The sequence below is a fragment of the Mixophyes fleayi genome, chromosome 4 (genome assembly GCF_038048845.1).
Source record: "Mixophyes fleayi isolate aMixFle1 chromosome 4, aMixFle1.hap1, whole genome shotgun sequence".
NCBI classification, from domain to species: domain Eukaryota; kingdom Metazoa; phylum Chordata; class Amphibia; order Anura; family Limnodynastidae; genus Mixophyes; species Mixophyes fleayi.
In genome coordinates this window covers 34,838,822-34,853,733 of record NC_134405.1, presented here as the reverse complement: position 1 = coordinate 34,853,733, position 14,912 = coordinate 34,838,822, and the positions used below count along the sequence as shown (strand labels likewise).

Here is a 14,912-nt window from a genome sequence, read left to right as displayed (position 1 = left end):
ATTTCTTTGGGGTGTGAAAGTGACTATACAGTATGATTTAGAGAAGGACATAACTACCACTATGATCAATGGCAGTCATGGGCATGCTGATGATTGTTATTCCACACGCCAGCATGAAGAACCAATGGCTGCCAGGGCTTGCTGGGACAACTGGGTTGCAAATTTGCTACTCTAGTGATCCATATTTGTTACTATTACTATCGCCCTGACAGCTCTTGGGGTACCAAGAAGAGCCCCAATACTCTCCAAGAAGGGGATTATTGACTCTCGGAGGTCTCACTCATTTCTTGAAGGTTTAGCCCCAGAAACTTCACCCCCATGCTGAACGGTCTGAGACCATTTCTCACTATGACAGAAGGACCCTTCATTGCAAGGTTCCCTCTTTATCTTGGACCATTCCTATCCTAGAATGGTAAATGTAACTTCTTAGGCAAAAGATACCCCATGCTGGATGTCCACCTGCTGGTTTTCCATAATCTTATGGGGGAGGCTACTCAGTTTATTTATTTTTTTAATTATTTATTTTTGTATTTTCTACAGTATAAACATGTAAAAATGTATGTTAAAATAATACCAGTGATTTATTAAGTGACTATAAGAAACTTACTAGTAATAAAAACAAGCATCAATTAAGTTATTAAATGGTAAATACTTAGCTACAAACAGTGTTCACAGTCAAGGGATCCCTTTTGTCTCATTTCGGACATCTTTTTACTTTATAGAGAAGTCTTTTGGCCTTCAATTCCTTGTGATCCCAATGTGAGGCTTGCTATTTCTTTGCTTATCTCATTCTTCTATAGATGTTATCTTGAACGATGATTCCCTTGACTATGACCATATATGGTAATAATACAAATGTACATATATGATTCATTAAGCACAGCATGGTACATCATTAATGTAGAAACAATAGCTTATAGTATACATTGAAGACATGCTGGTGACAGTTGGAGTAAGCTATACACTGGCTCAGCTCATTGCCCAAGCTCCCACTTTTCCTTATTCTCACCAATATAAAGCATTGGATATTTCTGAATACTGTTGGCAAGCGTCACAGCAGTGCTGAGGAATAACTTCATACTGAAAACAAGGCTGTGTTAGGGCCTACTGAACTACAATTTCTGTACAGCTGTGGGACCCACAGAGCTCAACTGTCATTGCTGCTCCATCATCTGTTCAGCTACTCACTGAGCTCAATTTTGATTGCTGTTACCATCTCTATTTGGCTGCTGGACCCCCTGCACCCAGCTGTCAATATCCTGAACTTCATCATGTCATAGCTACAGAAACTGCCGACTCTTTTAATCCCTGCTATGGGGCGGTAAAATATCCTTCACATCTTCCATTGCCCTACACCATTTGGCTCAATTGTTCCTTACCACTCTCTCATTACCTACCCCAGCTAATGCACATTCATTCACCGCTCTCACACGTCCCCATCATGATCCTAATCAATGTACACTCTCCTCTATTTACTACCACCATGTCACGCTGAGAATCTGTCTGTACCCAGACTGGGATGTGTCTCTAGAGCTGGACTGGTGACTACATGGACAAAGCTGGATGGCCTAATACTGTTCCTCTGCTTGTAGTGAAAGGACTGGTGCAGATGGTGATTACACTAGCAGAGGAGAGAAAACAGGAACTGGATTGCTGGACTGGACTGAAACTGGAATGCTGGTCCGGAACGCTGGAAGTCAATCACTGGAACCGGACTGTAAACAGAATGCTGTAACCAGAAGGCTGGAAGTGGATCATCGTAACTGGACTGGACCAGGAATGCTGGAAGTGGATCGCTGTAACCGTACTGGAACCGGAATGCAATTAGAGTGGATGGAATCAGAGTGCTGGAATCAGAGTGCTGGAATCAGACTGGAGCTGGAATGCAGACTGCACTGTCTGAGCTGGATTAATAACAAGACTGCTGGGAACCAGGTTGGCGTCTGAATTACAACATTGCACTGGCAACAGGTAAGGGCTCCAGGAAGTCTTTTTATAGTGGTTGTTGATTCCTGATTGGAAACTGCGGTCAGCTGGGCTAAAGCAGCACTCTGAGTTGCTGGGATGGATCAGGAGACTAAGTCCAAGATGGCAGCTCCCATGAACTGGTTTTGTAGGGAAAACCTGGAATGGAGGCTGTTATCACCTGATTGGGTGAGAGGAATCATGTGACCAAATCCAAGTTGGCTGCGCCCATACTCTGATTCTGGAGGGATCTCTTGAGTGAAGTCAGAATGGACAGCATCTTACAGAGAGGTCTGAAATCAGTAGAGCCTGAAGACCGTAGGGACAACTTCGAAAGGCAGCGAAGAGGTAAGTGACAGGACTTGAGGGCCTGGTGTGTGACAAACTACATTTCTCTTTAAACTCCTCTTCTGTCTCCATAATCCTATGTTTTCCTCCCCTATTATGATTTCCCCTTTTACTACTTCCCTCCTCACTAGTCTGCAGACATGAACTGTTTTGTCTCGTTCATCCACCACACTCACCAGTCTACATACATAGAAATAAACCACACACCCACAAATCCTCCTCGCATATCTTCTTCCTCAACCTGCTCCTACTCATTGCTGCTGGTGATATCTCACCAAACCCTGTACACCATGCATACCCCACTTTCTGCTTGTGATCCCAGTGTGAGGCTCGCTATTTCTTTGCTTATTTCATTCTTCTATAGATGTTATCTTGAACGATGGCTCCCTTGACTATGACCATATATGGTAATAATACAATGTACATATATGATTCACTAAGCACAGCATGGTTACATCATTAAGGTAGAAACAATAGCTTATAGTATACATTGAAGACATGCAGGCGGCAGGTGGGGTGTGGTACGGGCTAACGGAGGCGAGAATTCCGACTTCCGTTTGAATGACAGCAGAAGAACGATGGATATAAGGCCTCCAATACATAAATTACTACTATAAGTGACCACCCATTTCTCCGAACTGTGAAATGATTGTGTAGTGTGAAATGCGACTAAGGGAAACACCTACACATGAAAATGACGTTATTTAGTAAGGACCTCATGAAAATGCCGGTTTTAAAGCGTCAATACCCGGACCCCACTCCATGTATAATGCAATATAGCCATGAGGTCCGAGTATTGGCGTATAAAGTTGTATTTCGATATTTAGAAAGAAAACTAAATTGTTAGAGTAATCCATTGGTTCCATAATTTCTTGACACTGTTTTATTTTAGAGATGGCAAATTTTACAAAATATTTTATCCATTGCAGGTGGTGATAATTCAGATTACATTGAAGATGATCTTATAGTATCCAGAACAGATTTCCGGGAAACTTGGTTTTGGAAGATGGAGATGATGAATGAGAGACCAGATGCTAATGGGTAAATATCATATCCTAAATTCCGTGGGCCTGATTAACTTAAGAAACTTATTATTTCAGTCTCCTGGACAAAACCATGTTACAATGCAAGGGGCGCAAATTAGTATTCTGTTTTGCACATAAGTTAAATACTGACTGTTTCTCTTTCATCCGGTCTGGGGGACACTGCTTACCATGGGTTGTGGAGGGGAGCTTGGGAGTTGGCACCTAACTAGTTAACTTTTAGTACTGCTGGCAGACCCCTCCCCTCTAAAATCCCCCTGCCTCTTCCTGTCCAGTTTTTTTTAGGTGCCCTGGAGTTGGGGCAGTGTTTTAGTCTTTAGTGTAAATTTTATAGATTTACTTTATTTTATTTGAATTTTCTATGTTTTTCTTTCAGCAGTGGCAGCGCTGGAGTGTGTTCTACTATAGAGAACACACTCACAGCAGGACAGCGAAGGCATTCCTTTGCCAGATGAGAGCCAGTGGCGCTCACTGGCATAGAATTGCAGAGATTAGAGTGTGCCTGATTGAAGAGTGAGAAGTGGTCTCACGGACCGCTGTCACTCCTCCAGCCTCCCCGATAACCAGCGCTGCCATTACAGGCAGAGAGTGCCGGTTATTGGCAACTGACAGACACCGGCAGGCATTTTTAATTTTTTTTACAGCCAGCGCTAAACGGAGAAGGAGGAAAGGGGGCTATGCCACGATTCCCTCCTCATACATAGGAGGGGGGCGCCGGGTAGCTATCGCTGCGGAGACCTCTGTCCTAGAGGTCTCCACTACTCTGCCACGCTTGGAGCTTTTTAAACAGGTTCCATTTCATTTTTGCTATAGCTGCAAAGCAGCAGTTACTGAAGGGGGGGAGCTACAGCATAGAGTTCCCCCCTCCTTCCAGAGAGAGATGGTCTTTCCCAGCCTTCTGGCGCCAAGAGAAGCCCGGGAAGAGGAACAGAATGGAGGGAGCAGGCACAGGACTAACTGCTGTTGGACTTCTCCCCTTTTTGTGGCCTATTGGCTAAGTATGACCTTTACTTGAACACTTATCTAATGTTTTAATAACTGGGCTAGTAGGATTTACATTATAGTCTCCTACTGATTTATATATATTGGTGGTGTTAATTATTACAAGTACAACTTTTATATAAAGATCTGTTGATTACTTGTTTTTTATATCTGTTCCTCCACATATATATATATATATATATATATATATATATATATATTTATTTTCTTGCTCTCTCTATCTCTCTCTCTCCATTCCCTTTCTGTACTCAGCTAGAGTTATATTTTACTCTGTGTGTTTGGTGTGCCTTCCTTTATAAGAATGACAGATAAGGGAAAGGGCCCCATGGCTAAATACTTCACATGCTCAAAGTGTCATGTAAAATTACAGTGTGGCCAGAAGGACCCTTTGGCGCTCTGCTCTGCATGCGAAGCAGGGGTTCCCACTGCGCATACCCAGCAGCTTTCAGCCCCACCGACGGAGGAACCGGCCTGGGTGGCCTCCCTGACACAGTCGGTTTCCTCCTTAGCTCAGATGGTTTTTTAGTCAAATCAGTTGTTATCTACTGTAGCAACTTCGGTGGCTAATAATGCTAACCCTCAGTCAGACCTCCCAGCTTCCTCAGGTTCGAGTACAGCGGGTTTGCCAGGACCTTCCTCATTGCAGCCTGACCCGGCCCCTGTTCTTACAGACCCGGCATGGTCTACAGTTTTTTTAAAGGGCTTGAACAAGCTAAACCAGTTGCTTGATACCGCTAATACACCGCCTGCTAAAAGAAGGAGACCTAGATCAGTAAATCCCCTTATGGTCCTATCAGACTCTGAAGAAGGCTCTGAGGAAGAGGGGGAAATTTATTCAGATCCTGACCAATTACTCCAATTGCAACAGGAAGACAATCCCAAAAACCAATTCGTTAATGATTTGGTTTTAGCGGTTAGACAGGCGTTGGACCTCCCAGAGCCATAGGATCTTACCCCCAGAGACAGAAGCCTCTTTAAGAAGGATAAGAGAAAAGCCAGCCATTTTCCCCCTTCTGCTGAGCTTAGGGTTATTGCTGAAGGGGCATGAAAGCAGCCTGAGAGAAGGTTTTCTATTCCTAGGAGATTCTCCACCCTGTATCCCTTAGAGGAGGAAGAGGTGGTTCGCTGGGAGACTATTCCCAAGGTAGATATCCCTATTGCCCGTTTGGCAAAGCATACCTTACTCCCAGCTCCTGGTTCAGCGTCCCTTCCGGACGCCAATGACCGCAAGGTTGAATCCCAGCTAAAATCCATTTTTGCGGCTGCGGGTTCCTCTTTCAGACCTACATTTGCCTCAGCTTGGGTGGCTAGAGCCATAGAAGCATGGGCAGACCAGCTGGCAGAGGCCTTACAGGACTCAGAACTTCTTCCCCTGCATTTGAAGGAGGCAGCCGAGAACTCAGCGGCGGTTTCCTCTTCCATTCAGGCGGCCTCTATTTCTGCAAGAAGAACGCTATGGCTGAAATCCTGGGAGGGTGATGGGGAATCAAAAAGGTCCGTTGAATCTATTCCGTTCTCTGCAGCAGGTTTATTTGGCCCGGAATTAGATACCCTTATTTCACAGGCAACGGGGGGCAAAAGCACTTTCTTGCCAGTATATTCGTATAGGAGCCGCAACTCTCGGGGCAGCTCTTTCTGTCAGCCCTTTCAGGGGACCTCCTATCATAGGGGACAGTCCTTTAGAGGCAGACAATCTAATTCTCGAGGCTCCTCCTCATTTGCATCTAAGCGCCATGCCTCCAAGACCCAGGAGAAACCTGCGTCTTGACGACCACCCTGTACCACAGGGGGCACCAGTAGGGGGACATCTGTCTCTGTTTTGGGAACAGTGGGCAGAGTCTTCCCAAGATCCTTGGATCCGGGATATTATTTCAGAAGGGTACAGGATAGACCTGTTGGGCCCGGCCCCGCAGCGTTACTTCCAGACCCTGCTACCCCGGGATCCATTAAGAAGACAGGCTATACAGGATTGTGTCGCTTCTCTTCTGCTTCAGAGGGTCATCTGCAGAGTTCCAGATTGCCAGAAAGGGCGGGGGTTCTATTCCAACCTGTTCCTAGTCAAGAAGCCAGACGGCTCCTTTCGTCCCATCCTAAACTTAAAAGGCCTCAATGTTCACTTAAGGGTGAACAGATTTCGGATGGAATCTCTGAGGTCAGTAATAAACGGCCTAGAGAAGGACCAGTATATGGCGTCCAAAGATATAAAGGACGCATACCTCCACGTTCCCATTTGGATCCACCATCAGTCTCTTCTCAGATTCTCGGTGGGACCATTACACTACCAGTTTCGGGCCCTCCCCTTCGGCCTCTCAACTGCGCCAAGGGTCTTCACGAAAATTATGTCAATAATGGCAGCATGTCTTCACCTGCAGGGAGTTCAGGTCGTTCCTTATTTGGACGACCTACTCATCAAGGCTTCCTCAGAGAATTGTCTACTTCATCATTTATCCCTCACCCGAGCGGTTCTCGAGGGCCACAGTTGGCTGATAAATTCAGGGAAATCCCAGATGGTTCCGTGTCAGCGCATGGTTTTTCTGGGACTCATCATGGACACCAGCAAACAAAGGGTGTTTCTCCCAGTAGAGAAGATCAGCTCTATTCAGACTGTAACTTCTCAGGTTTTGTCTTCCCCAAGCCTCTCAATGCATTTATGCGTAAGGCTACTCGGAAAGATGGTGGCCTCCTTCGAGACCATTCCCTTTGGTCAGGCCAATTCTCGATGTTTCCAGTGGGATCTACTGTCGAAGTGGTCAGGATCACACCTACACCTGGATCTTCAGAAGATCTCCCTATCCTCGAGGGCGAGAGAATCTCTTCAGTGGTGGCTGGTTCAGGATCATCTGAAAGTGGGCAGATACTTCGCTCCATAGTCGTGGATCATAGCCACGATGGACGCCAGCCTGAAAGGTTGGGGGGCGGTAGTCTTGCACCTCCGGCTTCAGGGACGCTGGTCGGTTCAGGAATCAGCTCTATCTATAAATGTATTAGAATTGAAGGCCATTCTCTTGGCCCTCAAGGGAGCACAGTCCCTTCTTCGGGGCCACCCGGTCAGAATTCAGTCCGACAATGCCACGGCTGTGGCATATGTCAACAGGCAGGGAGGAACCAGGAGTGCAGCTGCCATGGATATTGCAGCTCAAATATTGGTTTGGGCGGAGTTGAACATTCCGGCAATATCTGCAGTTTTCATTCCAGGAATAGAAAACTGGGAGGCGGACTATCTAAGCCGAATCCGGATGATGCCGGGAGAGTGGTCACTCCACCCGGAAGTCTTCCAGTCTCTGGTTCGGAAGTGGGGTCTTCCGGACATAGATCTCATGGCCTCCAGACACAACAGGAAGGTTCCAAGGTTTTGCGCAAGGACAAGAGACCCCCTAGCGGTGGTAGTGGATGTCATGACAATGTCATGGGAGTTCAGGATGGGATACCTGTTTCCTCCAATTCCCATGCTTCCTCGCGTCCTCAAACGAGTAAGGCAGGGCGGTCTGCCGGTAATTCTAGTTGCTCCCTCTTGGCCGCGCCGAGTGTGGTACGCAGACATATTGTCAATGGCGGAAGGACCAGGGGTCCATCTTCCGCATCGAGACGACCTTCTTCTGCAGGGTCCATTCCATTCCAGGGTCCATTCCAGTTTACCTCAGCTCAGTTTAACGGCATGGCTGTTGAAGCCAGCCTCTGGAGGTCTAGAGGTTTTTCTTCCAGCGTAGTTAACACTTTGATGTTAGCTAGGAAACCTGTTTCATCTCGCATCTATCACAGGATTTGGAAGGCCTACATTGGGTGGTGCGAAAACAGGACATGCAATTCGTCCGTTTTTCATATTCCTCGCTTATTAGCTTTTCTTCAAAAGGGCCTGGAAGCGGGTGTCAGATTAGGTTCCCTAAAGGTGCAGGTATCGGCACTTTCAGTATTTTTTCATATGAAATTAACTGATTTGCCAGATATTAGAACTTTTTTTCAAGGAGTCTTGCACATACATCCTCCTTATGTACCTCCTACAGCTCCTTGGAATCTCAACATGGTACTGGATATGCTCAAGGGGCCTCCATTTGAGCCATTGAGGGAGACAGATTTAAAATGGTTGACCTGGAAGGTCCTCTTTCTTTTGGCAATCGCATCAGCTCGTAGGGTTTCTGAATTAGGAGCCTTGTCCTGTAGAGAACCTTATTTGGTTTTCCACGAGGACAGAGCATTGTTAAGGACCCTTCCTTCTTTTGTCCCGAAAGTAGTGTCAGCTTTCCATCTTAACCAGGAAATTGTAGTTCCGGTTTTCTCATCTTCTTCTCATTCAGATAAACAATCTATGGATAAGTTAGATGTTGTTAGGGCTCTCCGCATATATGTCAAAAGAACTTCCCAGATTAGATATACTGACTCTCTGTTTGTCCTTTATGAAGCTAATAAGAGGCTGGCCAGCCTCAAAACAATCTATCGCAAGATGGATTACGTCTACCATCAGACAAGCATATATAAAGGCTAACCGTCCAGTGCAGGAGAGACTTACAGCCCATTCCACCAGATCGGTAGGGGCTTCGTGGGCAGCAAGGAATGGAGCTTCTGCAGACCAGCTTTGCAGGGCAGCCAACTGGTCCTCTGTCCACACCTTTACAAAATTTTATCAGTTTAATGTTTTTGCATCAGCTGATGCAGATTTCGCTCGTAGTGCTTTACGAGCGGGATTTTCAGAGTAGTCCCACCCTTAGGGGGCTGCTTTAGAATGTCCCCATGGTAAGCAGTGTCCCCCAGACCGGATGAAAGAGAAAAGAGGATTTATGTACTTACGTTAAATCCGTTTCTCTGATTCCGTCTGGGGGACACTGCGATCCCTCCCTTCTGTTTTTCTTCTGTGTGCTCTTGTTTGACTGCCCTTTTTTATCCTGGGGCTTTTTAAAACTAACTGGACAGGAAGAGGCAGGGGGATTGTAGAGGGGAGGGGTCTGCCAGCAGTACTAAAAGTTAACTAGTTAGGTGCCAACTCCCAAGCTCCCCTCCACAACCCATGGTAAGCAGTGACCCCCAGACGGAATCAGAGAAACGGATTTAACGTAAGTACATAAATCCTCTTTTTTTCATGTATAACACAAATACTTGATAGCTTATTTGTACACTGAAATTTAAAGTTGATATCTGTGTGTTACATGAAAAAACAGTCAGTATTTAACTTATGTGCAAAACAGAATACTAATTTGCACCCCTTGCATTGTAACATGGTTTTGTCCAGGAGACTGAAATAAGAAGTTTCTTAAGTTAAGCTCCTTAATGAATCAGGCCCCATGTGATTAAACCATTTATGGTGGAGATGGATATGACAGGACTGAGAGAGATCATGTGACTGTGATGCCAGCGCACTGCAAAATAACTCATGTGCCAATGATAGTGATAAACTACATCTCCCATGGAGCATTGCTGCATAGAGGAGCAGGGATGAGTTGTGCCCTGCAGAGAGACCTGCCTGGAAAGAGTGGGAAAAAGAGGTGCAAAAAGAGAGGCTGAGCTAGTTCTAATGGAAAATTGAGAGAAGGATGTGAGAGGAGTTGTGGAGCTGAGATACAGAGAGATAGAGATTGTAGGAGAAAGACAGAGAACAGAACTGATAAATGAAGAGTACAGTGGCCTAGTAGTTAGCACTTCTGCCCCACAGCACTGGGGTCATGAGTTTGATTCCTGACCATAGCCTTATCTGTGTGGAGTTTGTATGTTCTCCCTGTGTTTGCGTGGGTTTCCTCAGGGTTCTCCGGTTTCATCCCACACTTCAAAAAGATACTGATAGGTTAATTGGCTGCTATTAAATTGCCCTTAGTCTGTCTCAGTCTGTGTGTGTGTATGTTAGGAAATTTAGACTGTAAGCTCCAATGGGGCAGGGACTGATGTGAATGAGTTCTCTGTACAGCGCTGCGGAATTAGTGGCACTATATAAATAAATAGATGATGATGATTAAGAGTCTGGAGATCCAGAGAGAGAGAGAGAGAGGAGATAAGGAGAGTGTTTGTATTGCATTCAGAAGCTGGAGCCAATGCTTTCCACTTGGGGCAGAGTGGCACCTCACAACATATTGAGGAGGAGCCCAGCAGAAGAAAGGGTGGAGAAACTTCAGATGAGTATCACTGGTGATTTCACTAAATAGGTCATGGACTGAGATATTGCCAATAGGGTGAACAGTTTCGGAATAAAAGGGAATAGCCCTGCAGAGAATTGCATTTATTGTTTTGAGTTTTCAACTCTAGTACGACCTGTTTCTAGTACTAGAAGTACAAAAACAATATACAAAGGAGATCTGATTGACGCATCGTAGGTCTGATTGCAAAAATATACAACCCAAAGGAAAATCAAAATAAATAGAAATTTAAAATACCCAAGAATTTAAGTGATAATTTGAAATAGTAGCTCAGCTGTAAAAAAGGGTGTGTGTGAGGCCTTAACAGGTAAAAACAAACTACAAGACTGAAATAAATAACAGCACTGTAACTGGTCAAATGAGGGTTTGAGTTGTTTTAATGAGGGGTTGGTGGTTTATTTAACATTTTCTTTTGAGAAACTACAGGTCCCAGCCAGCCGTGGGTATCAGGGCATGTTGGCACTTGTGGCTCTCCAAGTGCCAACATGCCCTGGCTGTCATGGGTATGCTGGTGCTTGTAGTAATACAAGCATCAGCATGCCCACACTGTTTATGGTAGCCTAAGCTGGCTGGGACTTGTAGTTCCACAAAACAAAATGGCGTCTGTTTTTTTTCACATAAATTTCGCCTTTATTACCCTACTACCCACAGACCACGGGGGTAGGGAGAGCCCTAGTACTTTCAGCACTGGGCCGGGTGTCCCTAGAGTTGGGGCCCACTTGTTTTTTTCGGTGAACCCAACTCCCTAGAGAATCCAGCCCAGCGCTGAACAGTCTGGGGTTGGTTTGTCATTATGGCAGGTGGACACCTGCCGCCTGTCCCTCTGCTATAGTGCCACCCCCCCTGGCTGTTTTGCCTAGTGCTGGTTATGGGAAAATCGGGGGGACCCCACGCAAATTATTCCCCAATTTTCACGTAACCAGCAATAGGCTGACAGCACTTGGCCGGGCGGGGGGACCCACGTTTTTGTTTTCTTTGTAGCTTTATCTATTTTTACATTTTTAACAGCCGCCGGACCTCCGGCTCTATAGACAAGGGCAGTGTAACAGTGATGTGTTTACTAATCACGCAGCTAGATGAGGACAACACAGGAAAGTTCGCTAAACACGGGAGTGTTTAACATCGCAGCAAATCGTCAGAGATGACCAGTGATTTTTAAAATCAGAGTAAGAATCGCAGTTTAATACATCTGGCGACTTGGAGACTAAAATTGCAGGTTATCACACGCGATTTACTGCAATTTTAAAGCGCTGAAAAAATCTGACCTTGATGCATTTTCTCCTAGGTCTCAAAGCTGTTTATGTGGACCATGATATGGAGGATCATACACTCAAGGAACAGCTGTAAAGTAGCCTAGGTTTTGATCTTATTTAAAGAGAAGCAAAATAAAATAAATATAGTTTATAATAACAAATCGGTATTTTTAAAAGTATTTCAGTAATTAAAAATAGGAAAACAATAGATCTTCTTATCTGTGCTATAAAACGTATGTTATTTGCCAGGTGAATGTCATTAGCTAGATGAGATGGATAGATAGAAATTACTTTATTTTTAAAGCTAAATCTAAAACTATTATAAAAAATATTTAATCTAAGAATACAGGTCAAAATATCTCACGAACAACAGTATGACAGAAGAGCTTGTATATAAGATGGATCTTGTGGTTCATCTAGCAAATAAGTAACAATTTTTTTTTTAGTTCGTAGGTGTAAGATTAGTATCAGTGATACATAATTAGCAAGAGTTCTGTCTAAAATGAAGGTAAATAAAATGTATAGATTTGAGATGACCAGTGGTGAGTTGGTCTATTTTCCGGAGTGATTTGCATAAGACATGAGACATTTGATACTTGGTCAGGAGTTGTCTGTTGGACATAATTTGTCAAGCTCTACATATCAGCTCCTAACAAGAATAGGATATATTTTGACCGTCTGGAAAAAGACAGGTCACTATAATCCCTCATGGTGCAGTCCATCATTCAAATACATATTTTGCTAGCAACGATTCTTAGTAACAAGGCCAATAGCAGGTCAGTAGCAGGTCAATAACAGGTAGACAAGAGTTTACAACTTCAGAAGAGAGTTGATGAAATCCAGTGGGAACATCAATACTGTGACCACCACATCTATGCCCTTATGAAATGACAATTTGTATGGGGTGTCCAGTAAAGTTTTTAATAAGGTCAAAACTTGAATTAAGTTATTTTAAAGTTAAGATTAAGGGGTATATTTACTTAACTGCGGGTTTGAAAAAGTGGAGATTTTGCCTATAGCAAACTAGGGATGAGCGCACTCGGATTTATGAAATCCGAGCCCACCCGAACGTTGCGGATCCGAGTCGGATCCGAGACAGATCCGGGTATTGGCGCCAAATTCAAAAGTGAAACTGAGGCTCTGACTCATAATCCCGTTGTCGGATCTCGCGATACTCGGATCCTATAAATTCCCCGCTAGTCGCCGCAATCTTCACTCGGGCATTGATCAGGGTAGAGGGAGGGTGTGTTAGGTGGTCCTCTGTGCTGTTTAGTTCTGTGCTGTTTAGTTCTGTGCTGTTTAGTGCTGTGCTGTGCTGTGCTGTTTAGTGCTGTGCTGTGCTGTGTTCTGCAGTATCAGTCCAGTGGTGCTGTGTGCTGTGCTCTGTCCTTCTGAGGTCAGTGGTGCTGCTGGGTCCTGTGCTGTGTCCTGTTCAGTCCAGTGGTGCTGTGTCCTGTGCTCTGTGCTTCTAAGGGCATAGTTATTTCCCCAATATTCCCCTGTGTTTAAAAAAATAAAAAAAAGTTTTTTTAAAAAATACCAAAAACTACTTTAATATTTTTTAATTACCACAAAATTTTCACAACCAATCCTGCAGTATAAGCCCATTGGTACTGCAATATTACCAAGTTCACACATTCAGCAGTAAAAGTCCAGTGGTACTGCAATATTACAAAGTTTACACATTCTGCAGTATCAGTCCAGTGGTGCTGTGTCCTGTGCTCTGTCCTGCTGAGTTCCGTAGTGCTGCTGGGTCCTGTGCCGTGTCCTGTTCAGTCCAGTGGTGCTGTGTCCTGTGCTCTGTGCTTCTAAGGGCATAGTTATTTCCCCACTATTCCCAAGTTTTTTAAAAATAAGAAAAAAGTAAAAAAAAATAAAAAATTTAAAAAAAAAAAAAATATATAATAATTATAACCAAATTTGCAAAACCAATCCAGCATTATAAGTCCATTGGTACTGCAATATTACCAAGTTCACACATTCTGCAGTATCAGTCCAGTGGTGCTGTGTCCTGTGCTCTGTCCTGCTGAGTTCCGTAGTGCTGCTGGGTCCTGTGCCGTGTCCTGTTCAGTCCAGTGGTGCTGTGTCCTGTGCTCTGTGCTTCTAAGGGCATAGTTATTTCCCCACTATTCCCAAGTTTTTTAAAAATAAGAAAAAAGTAAAAAAAAATAAAAAATTTAAAAAAAAAAAAAAAAATAATAATTATAACCAAATTTGCAAAACGAATCCAGCAGTATAAGTCCATTGGTACTGCAATATTACCAAGTTCACACATTCTGCAGTATCTTGTGCTACATATAATGGAGACCAAAAATTTGGAGGATAAAGTAGGGAAAGATCAAGACCCACTTCCTCCTAATGCTGAAGCTGCTGCCACTAGTCATGACATAGACGATGAAATGCCATCAACGTCGTCTTCCAAGCCCGATGCCCAATCTCGTAGTACCGGGCATGTAAAATCCAAAAAGCCCAAGTTAAGAAAAAGTAGCAAAAAGAGAAACTTTAAATCATCTGAGGAGAAACGTAAAGTTGCCAATATGCCATTTACGACACGGAGTGGCAAGGAACGGCTTAGGCCCTGGCCCGTGTTCATGACTAGTGGTTCAGCTTCACCCACGGATCTTAGCCCTCCTCCTCCTCCCCCCCCTACAAAAAATTGAAGAGAGTTATGCTGTCAGCAACAAAACAGCAAACAACTCTGCCTTCTAAAGAGAAATTATCACAAATCCCCAAGGCGAGTCCAAGGGTGTTGGTGGTTGTCAAGCCTGACCTTCCCATCACTGTACGGGAAGAGGTGGCTCGGGAGGAGGCTATTGATGATGTAGCTGGCGCTGTGGAGGAACTTGATGATGAGGATGGTGATGTGGTTATTGTAAATGAGGCACCAGGGGGGGAAACAGCTGATGTCCATGGGATGAAAAAGCCCATCGTCATGCCTGGTCAGAAGACCAAAAAATGCACCTCTTCGGTCTGGAGTTATTTTTATCCAAATCCAGACAACCAATGTATGGCAATATGTAGCTTATGTAAAGCTCAAATAAGCAGGGGTAAGGATCTTGCCCACCTAGGAACATCCTCCCTTATACGTCACCTGAATAACCTTCATAGTTCAGTGGTTAGTTCAGGAACTGGGGCTAGGACCCTCATCGGTACAGGGACACCTAAATCCCGTGGTCCAGTTGGAT

General features: G+C 44.5%; 1 protein-coding gene across 1 annotated transcript in view; it reads left to right on the top strand.

The window, feature by feature from the left end:
• Nucleotides 1–14,912, top strand: part of LOC142151183 (venom factor-like) — a 192,702-nt gene that overhangs the window by 98,609 nt on the left and 79,181 nt on the right. Inside the window, 1 exon segment of the mRNA XM_075206549.1 lies at nucleotides 3,243–3,354. Coding sequence (XP_075062650.1) covers nucleotides 3,243–3,354 — 112 coding nt within the window.